Raw genomic sequence first — 9,114 nt, 5'->3', positions numbered from 1 at the left:
TTTTTTCTGACTAGAACATTTTTTAAGTACTTACTCTAGAGATTATATTTATTTATGACAATCACAGATAATTTCCATTTTCTGACATGAATGATGACCATGGGATATGAGAAGTTATGTAAGTCACAGTATGAGTTTTTAAGTAGTGGAATTCAGCATGGGTATAATTATAAACTTGAAGAAAAGAGAAAAGCTTCACTGTGGGGAAAGAGGAAAATAGCTTGTAATCCACAGTAATTGAGAAAAATACATTATTGTCAGCAAGATAGTGTCAGAGTTGAGGAAGCATTCTGGATACCTTTAACTGAGCATCTGCTCTGTGCAAAGAAGAGGACTGGGTGCAACTAAGTGTTCCAAGAGTTCAAAGGAGACTCTTCAAAGTTATGTTTGAATCCACTTTTAGTAGAATGTTGAAAAGGAAAATTATAGAATTCATTTTTGAAAACATGAGAACAGAAAAGAACAGGGAAATAAGGATTTTTCTTTGATTTTTGACAAAGGTTATTTTTAGTTGTGGGGGGTTCTCCTTCCCAATTAGTCTAGCTTTTCCAAATTGGTACTAGTATCTTCATTAATGCACTGGCTTTACTGCCAAAGGAAACTCTAGGTCTGATATCCCATTAACCAGCTGCTGAAAAGCAAGAATTTTGCTCCATTAGTTCTTCCTTACAATCTAGCAAACCTTATTAGAGGAGAAACTTAAAATAGGTTTGTCACCAGGATATTTTTAACAGAGGCTAAAATAATAGAAGGAACGCAAAAGCAAAAGCTTTTTGGCTAGTGTGCTATTAAGGTGTATTAAGAAAATGTGCTCAAAGAATGCTGTTATTTTACACATTTCTGACTAATAATGAAGTTTGTAAACAAGATCCAATTTTGTTAAATGACTAAAAACACATTTTAAACTATTGTAGCTTAAGGTGAAGTTCATATTATGGGAAAAGACCTAATGAAAAGTTCATAAAAAATTTCAAAAATCTAAATCCTTCCTGAATCCATTAACATTTAGTATGGCAAACATTTTTACAATATTGCTAAATGCATAAAACTAGTTTAGCAAGCCCAGAAATGATAAATTTTGGTGGCTATCTCAACAACTGTAGCATTGTGGTCATGACATACCACAGGGATGAATTTGCAAATACCCGAACAATCTTAAATACAACACAGGTAACCTTGATTGTGTCTATCCATTTGAAATGGTTTATCGCATATGGGGATGAAATTACCTTAATTCAAAGAGCTGTTCTAAATGGTTAATGCATACATTATTTCTTCTCTGGAATTATCAGTAGAGATATTCCTACTCTTGATTCAGCCCTCTAATTAGATCCTGAGATATTACTTCAATATTAGTTAATATTGACTGACTGAGCCCTAATTATATATGGCATTATTTAAACATTTTACCTTTATAATCTCACTGAATCTTCACCACAGTCTGTGTCTTAACTCTATACTAGTATCAAGTCATAAAAGATAAACCAACAAACATCCAGAGAGTTTTAGGAACTTGCATGGTAGCAACTATCTAGAAAGCAGCTGAACCACGATTGGACCTGGGTAGCCAAATATCAGAATCTAAGTTTTAATCACTGTGTTTTACTGTCTTATCACTTTAATGGAGTCCTGATGTGGTGCTGCAGGTTAATGCACTGGACTGCAAAGTTGGTTTGAACCACAAGGTCAGCAGTTCAAGCTCACCAGTCACTCCTCAGAAACTCTATACAGGGTCACTGTGAGTCAGAAACGACTCAATGGCACTTAACAACAACAAACAACAGTTACTTAAATATTAATAAAGACTCAGTAATATTTAGCTAAGTAGTGCTGGTAGTGTAGTGGTTATTAGTCAGGCTGCTAACATCAAGGTCAGCAGTTGAAAACTACCATCCATTCTGTGGGAAAAAGATGAGACTTTCTTCTCCCATAAAGATACACAGCCTCAAAAACCCTATACAGGATCGCAATAAGTCAGAACTGACTCAATGGCACTTAAAAACAACAAACATTTTTTTTTAATCCACTCAAAATTTTGTTTTAATTTCTGGGAAGCAATTGAAGAAACCTAAACTTTCTAGATGATTGCTCTAATAAGCCCTAAGAATATATACTCCTGTTCCATGTCTTTATATGAAAATTTGGACTAGATATTTTATTATTTGTTAGTACAAGAGTAATCATCTGCAAACCTGAAATGATAATCACTATGTATATGGTGTTTTGTTGTTTTTTTTTTTCAGTTATCTCATGTGGAAGTCTGTCCTTTCCCCCAAACGGTAACAAGATTGGAACATTGACAGTTTATGGAGCAACAGCCATATTTACATGTAACACGGGTTACACACTTGTTGGCGCTCACGTCAGAGAATGTTTAGCAAATGGACTCTGGAGTGGTACTGAAACGCGATGTCTGGGTAAATTAATTTATGTTTTACATTTCTTTAATTCAAATAGAACTGAAAAATAGGTTATGGCTAAGGAAAGCATAAGACTTCTTGCTATAAATGCTCTAAGAGACTGTTACTAAATCCAATCTGGAGTTTTAATGCTGCACTTCACAATATTGCTTTCATTTTGAGTACCTAAGGGATTTTTATTTAAGCAATAAATGAAGGTTGTATAGTGTCAAAATTGACATAAAGAATATTTTATAGACTACTAAGGAAGGATATAACTATATTCAAAATGTTACCATGCTTTTATTATACACAAAAATCAATTCTATATATTCACTTTTATATCCATTTTCAAATGTTAGCATTATTTCATCAAATGATAGTAAAATTAATCTAATTCACTGTAAGCACAATGAATGACTTAAAATTGAAATATGTCTACAGTAATTTAGTTTTCTTTTCCCTAAGGATTAAAATATTCATTTTGTAAATGAAAAAAAAGATTTAAAGTTTTTTTTATTCATAAGTGCTCTCAATAAATATACAAAAATATTAAATAAGTACATTAAAGCATAATTATATATAAAGTGTGTTTTTTCAGGTTTTCAAGTCAATTGTAACTTGTATGAACTGCCTTTAGTCCTGCTCACCTCTCTCTGTCATCTCCAATAATGTTATAATCACTCAAGGGTTGTAAAAGGTTTAAGTTTCTGAATCTCCATGGGTTAAGATCACTTTATGAACTAAGCTGGGCAGTAAAAACCTGCTCTTCTTTTTACTCAGGAGATGTTGAGGGAGAAGATGAAATTGGTAATTGCAGGAGGAATGGACCAGCAAAAGAATGAGGTTTTCACACTTACCTATACATCCACTTATTTTAAATCCCTGCAGTATTTATATGAATGCTGCTTAAATACTTAAATATATATCTTGTTGGATGCAACCATGGTAATTTTCAGTAAATTATGAAATTACTTTAAGTTGAAAATCACAAATATTTCCAAGATTTTCTAGATATTTCTTCCTAATATTAAAAATTAGTTTGGGTATTCAGTAGCATGCCACTTAAGGCAGCTATGGTTTGAAGTATGTGTCTGTGAACTTTAGTGAAATTTAGCATTAAAGAATGGTACATTATAGTACAAGAAAACATATATCTGATACTAGCTAATAGAAAGAAATGACAAAGTACATTTGCTTACAAAACATATCACACATCTTAACTTAGTTGATCTATACAGTGACTATGGAATATAGGTAAGGCAGTTGTTGAAGTCTCCAGGAATTTAAATAATGCGTTAAATTTATATAATGGTTAACTTATAGAATCTATTCAAGTCTTATTGATCCCAAATAACCCTTACTTATGTTATGGTATTCTTCCATCTGAAGGTAAGCACTTTGAAGGACTAAGAATGATATGCATAATTAATAGTTGGTTGGGATAAGTGCCCCAAACATTATCTTGATATGATACAACATAGAAGTTTTTGGAAAATGAATCATTCAGATATTAATTAGTCCAGTTGATCAGAAAGAATTTAAACTGAAAACAAGAAAAGGAAAAATGCTCAGATTATCATGTATAAAACATTTGTTGTTGTTGTTGTTATGTGCTGTGGAGTCGGTTCCGACCTATAGCGACCCGGCACAGGGTTTCTGAGGCTGTTAATCTTTACGGGAGCAGAAAGCCTCATCGTTCTCCCACGGAGCAGCTGGTAGTTTCGAACTGCTGACCTTGTGGTTTGCAGCCCAATTCGTAACCACTATGCTACCAGAGCTCTTTTGTATAAAACATTATAACTATACAATTTGTAAGTTCTGACTCACAGAAACTTGGTATAGGGTTTCTGAGGACCAGCTGGTGGGTTTGAAGTGCTGACCTTGTGGTTTGATGTCCAGTGCTGATCCTACAGGAGATTCAGTGACTCTTCAAGTTAGAAGGACCCAATACATACGAAAATCATAGGAATGATACATACTTTCACTCAAGGTAAAAAAATAAATAAATTAGTTTTGATTATATTTGTTGGGGGGAAAATTAGAAAATCATAGCAGACATGAAAAGGATTTGGATGTTTCAATATGTGAAGACTCATTTGTGCAATGATATTGCTAAGATTTTTATGTTGTCTCAGCTTCGTTACTAAAATTCAACTTATTCTTTGCTTGCTCAAGTGTTCCATATCTAGAATTTTGTTTTCAGGTCTTAAACTATTTTAAGTAGGCTATTGAGGCCTGGTGTGGCACTGTGGGTTAATGAGCTGAATTGAAAAGTCGGTTTGAACCACAAGGTTGGTGTTTCAAGCTCACCAGTCACTCCATGGAAACCCTATACAGGGCAGCTATGGGTCGGAACTGATTTGACAGAACTTAACAACAACAACAACATTGAAGAATAGTGGAGAAAAGACTTGGCTATCTGCTTCAGTAAAATTATTGTTGTTATTAGTTGTTGAGAAGTTTACTCTAACTCATAATGACCTTATGTATGATAGAAGGAAGCACTGTCTGGCACTGCTTCATTCTCATAATTATATATTTGAGACCATTGTTCTAAATACCATATCAACCTAAGTCATGGAGGATTTTCCTTATTTTTGCTCACTCTCTACTTTACAAAACATGATGTCCCTTTCTAATGATGAGTCTTTTCTACCAATACAGACATCTGTTATATTACAATCATTGGCAGTCCTATGGAGTATTTCTGTTCTGAAACATGTGGTTGGCATCAACTAGATGGGTTGGAATCTACTAGGTGGCAACAAGCTTTCTGTTTGTTTTGTTCGCTTGTTATTCAGGACTAGATATGTATTTGTTGTGAAGAATCTGGTAACAAATGTTTGGAAAACATTTAGTTGTTAGAGAGAATTTAGTAACTAATTAATAATATTTTTAAATATTTTAAATGTTATTAGATAAAAGAGAATTGCAAATTGTGGCAAATTGTCTCCTTTTAAGTGTCATGCCTTATTGATGGGTAGAGTCATCATGAAAAGAAATGCAAGTCTTTATCAGGGCCAAGTGGATAGGGGGAAAAACAAAAATAAGAATTGAATATAAAATTAATTATATCTGCCAAGGTTAAGGTTGTTGATGACATTAGTGGTGCCTATTTTAAATTTGTAACATTCTGTGTCTGAAACTATTTTTCAACTTCTGGGAGGCATATTTTGTTTTTTTAGGCCTGCTAGGAAAAATAGTTTTGCTTTTATTTCATGTGAAATGAGGATCCGTTTTTAGCTGTAGTATTCTGGTTGTTTCCAGTGATTTCCAGCAAGAGAAAATATGGCAAATCCTTTGATGATCATTACAGCAGAGATGGCCAAGCACATGAATGGACCCCAGTTTCTCAGTGTGTCTTGAGAATACTAACTGTGGGAGAGTTGTACTCAAAGATTATTGATGTTGTTAAATTCCATCAAGTCAGTTCTGACTCACAGTGACCCTGTGTAGGGTTTCCAAGGAGCAGCTGGTGGGTTTGAACCTCCAACCTTGCGGTTAGTAGTTCAGTACTGACCCTACAGTATGACACCAGAACTCCATATTTAAAGATAAGGATTATTTTCTTTTCTTACATTAAAAATCTGAACATATGTTGTTGTTGAGTTTACTGGAATTATAAACCAGAAACTTCAAGAGACTGGAGCAAGAAAATCCAAAACAACCCTGTGTGTAAATATCATTATTGAAAAATGTTAAGCAAAGCAATGCATTTGTACATCAGAATTTTTTTTTTTAAGTTTAGCCTGAGCTTAATCAATGCCTACAGTATGACTGGGGCCTCTCAGTGTTTTGCAAATTATAGAGGACCTGTTCTAATTTACTGTTTGTGCTTTGTAGTATTAGAAATCTCTGTAGGATGGAGAATTAAGCACTGAGAACCTCACTCCATATCTACACTATCAGGCACTTTATAATCCGTCAGTAAAGTTCACAATCCCCATGCTCCTTTAATTATTTTCTTCTGTTTGTCTTCCCAGTGGTAGTTTGCCTTGAACCCAACAGAGAATACACAAGCCAGAAGGATATTGTACATTTATAATCTAGCTTCCCCTGTTGTCAAAGCCTATGTTAATCAGTTGACACCATTTATATCATTTAGATTTTTTCAATACATAGTAACACTTGTTATCTCTTTAATCTATAGTATTTCAGGAAGCCAGTGAAATATTCAGACATTTTCCACATAAAAACATTATCTATTTTTTATCAGATTTTCTAGTCACTATTCAAAATAAGTTTGTATTGGCTGCACTGTAAAACCTTGGAGGAGATAAATTCTTATATAAATATAATAACATGTTGACATTCATATAAAAAGAGCCCTAGTAGCACAATGGCTAAGGACTCAGTTACTAACACAAAGGTGGACCTTTGGAACCTATAAGCCAATCAGTGAATGAAAGATGTGTCAATCTTCTTCTGTAAAGACTTCCATCTTAGAAATCCTTTGAGGAAGTTTATCTGTCCTATATGGTCACTATATGTCAGAAGGGACTGGATAGCAAAGCATTTGAATAACATTCAAATGGCTAATATAATTAGATGACATTGTTAGAAGAGCTTTTTTTTTTTTTTTTTTTTTACTGTTCTTAGAAAATACAGTTGAAAAGTGTCCGTCAAATAAATTGTAGTTTATGATGCTGTTAGTTGTTGTTAGGTGATGTCAAGTGGTCCTTTCCTCACTATTTCTGTTCTCCATGATCTCTAAAAATACATGATTTAGTTGTTGTTGTTGTTGTTAGGTACCTTCATGTCAGTTCTGACTCAGAGAAAACCTACATATAACAGAATGAAACACTGCCCAGTCCTGTCCCACCCTCACAGTTTTTATGTTTGATCCTGTTGCTGTTCCCACTGTGTCAAACCATCTTGTCGGGAGCTCTGTTTATTGTTGCGCCGCCCCTTTACCAAGCATGATGTCCTTGTCTAGGAATTGATTTTTCCTGATTACATGTGCAAAGGATAAGAGAGGAAGTCTCACCATTCTGACTTCGAAAGAGAAATCTGGCAGTGCGTTTTTTTTTTGTTGTTGTTGTTGTTGTTGTTTTATAATGTTGTGAATTATGTGATAGTTTACATGGGAGAACATTAGCTTTACATTCATCCTATTGCATATCATTACTTCTTACCAGCTGAATGCTTCACTCTCCACTCTAGTCCTCTGTGGTTATGTCACAAACTCTGGGCCCAAGAGTCTCCAGGTCTTGCCATACTGCTGGCCAACCAGGTCTCTACCTGGGTTCACAGGAGTCTATTAAACATTGTAGGGCTTACCGCGCAGCTTTATTGCTGTTTTTCCCTCACTTCACCTTATCAGTGATGAACGTGGTCACCAATCAGAATGCATGTCTGCTCGTGTATTCCCATTGAATCTTAGTCTTGGAAGGGGGTTTGCCCTGAGGGGACCCAACTACTAGCCTTAATGTCTCCTGGGTGAGCAACTTGCTTGTTCTTGTAGTAATCAGTAGGACTGACATATTTTTCCTGTCAGCCTTTTAAGAAGTATCTTTTGTTTTTCTAGTTCTGCCAGGTTAGTCTGCTTGTCCTTTCAAGTGGAAATGTTCCACTTCAGAAGATTCTGGGTGAGGTTCAGGATTCCACCTATGGTCTTATGTAATGCAGAGGCTCCACAGGAAGCCTCCTTCACTGGGCAAGTTGTAGCCCCATTTTAGGTATTACAATCAGTTATAGTCGGAAGATGGACTTACATGCTTTCTATGGCTATTCGTTTCTCTCCCCCTCAAGTGTCTATTTTATAATGGTATGCCAGGGAAACCAAGATTCAAAAGACAGCCAAGCATCTTAATATTATTTCCCTCCTTTTGCCTATTCCAACCATGTCTCAGTCTCTGTATCCCAAAGCCCTGTTATTCCAAGTTTGTACATATATCATTATCTCTGTTCTGCTTAGCCCATGCAAACCTGCCTAATTGTTTTCCCATCCACCTTTTTCTTCCATACCCCTCCCCCTTATTCTGTATTGCCTCTCCCAGCACCCAAATTATCCTGTGTCTTTTCTCTACCCTGTGATCCACCTTCCCCTCCCTCCCCTCACCCCACCCTTCACATCCAAGTAACCAGCAAAGAATCCCTCCCCTACCTTTAGTTTGGGTTCTTTTTCTTAGTCTTTTACAGTACTGGTCCTATGCAGTATTTTACCTTTTGCAACTGACTAAATTCACTCAACATAATGTGCTCAAGGTCCATCCATATTATGTTATAGCTTACAGCTTCCTTGTTGTTCTTCAAGGTAGCATAATATTCCATTGTGTGTATGTATCACAGTTTGTTTATCCATTCTTCAGTTGATGGGTACTTTGGCTGTCTCCATCTTTTTGCTATTATAAATAGTGCTGCTATGAACATTGGTGTGCATATTTCTACTCGTGTCATGGTTAGTATTTCTAGTAGAAGAATTTCTGGATCATAAGGATATCTGGTAGCATAGTGGTTACAAATTGGGCTGCAAACCGCAAGATCAGCGGTTCGAAACTATCAGCTGTTCCATGGGAGAAAGATGAGGCTTTGTGATCCCATAAAGATTTACAGCCTCAGAAACCCTGTATAGGGTCGCTATGAGTCGGAACTGACTCCATGATACTTAACAACAACAACTATGGCTAGTGATCATTAGCATTTCTTCATATGTTTGTTGGCTGCCTGGATCTCCTCCTTGGTGAAGTATCTGTCCATGTCTTGTGCCCAT

At 35.5% G+C, this 9,114-nt stretch overlaps 1 protein-coding gene across 1 annotated transcript in view; it reads left to right on the top strand.

Annotated features, from left to right (window-relative positions):
• CSMD1 (CUB and Sushi multiple domains 1) overlaps positions 1–9,114 on the top strand; it is a 2,529,117-nt gene that overhangs the window by 2,378,938 nt on the left and 141,065 nt on the right. Inside the window, exon 50 of the mRNA XM_006866725.1 lies at positions 2,244–2,417. Coding sequence (XP_006866787.1) covers positions 2,244–2,417 — 174 coding nt within the window. The remainder of the gene's footprint in view (positions 1–2,243; positions 2,418–9,114) is intronic.

The sequence above is a fragment of the Chrysochloris asiatica genome, unplaced genomic scaffold (genome assembly GCF_000296735.1).
Source record: "Chrysochloris asiatica unplaced genomic scaffold, ChrAsi1.0 scaffold00095, whole genome shotgun sequence".
NCBI classification, from domain to species: Eukaryota; Metazoa; Chordata; class Mammalia; order Afrosoricida; family Chrysochloridae; genus Chrysochloris; species Chrysochloris asiatica.
This window is presented reverse-complemented; position numbering and strand designations above follow the sequence as displayed.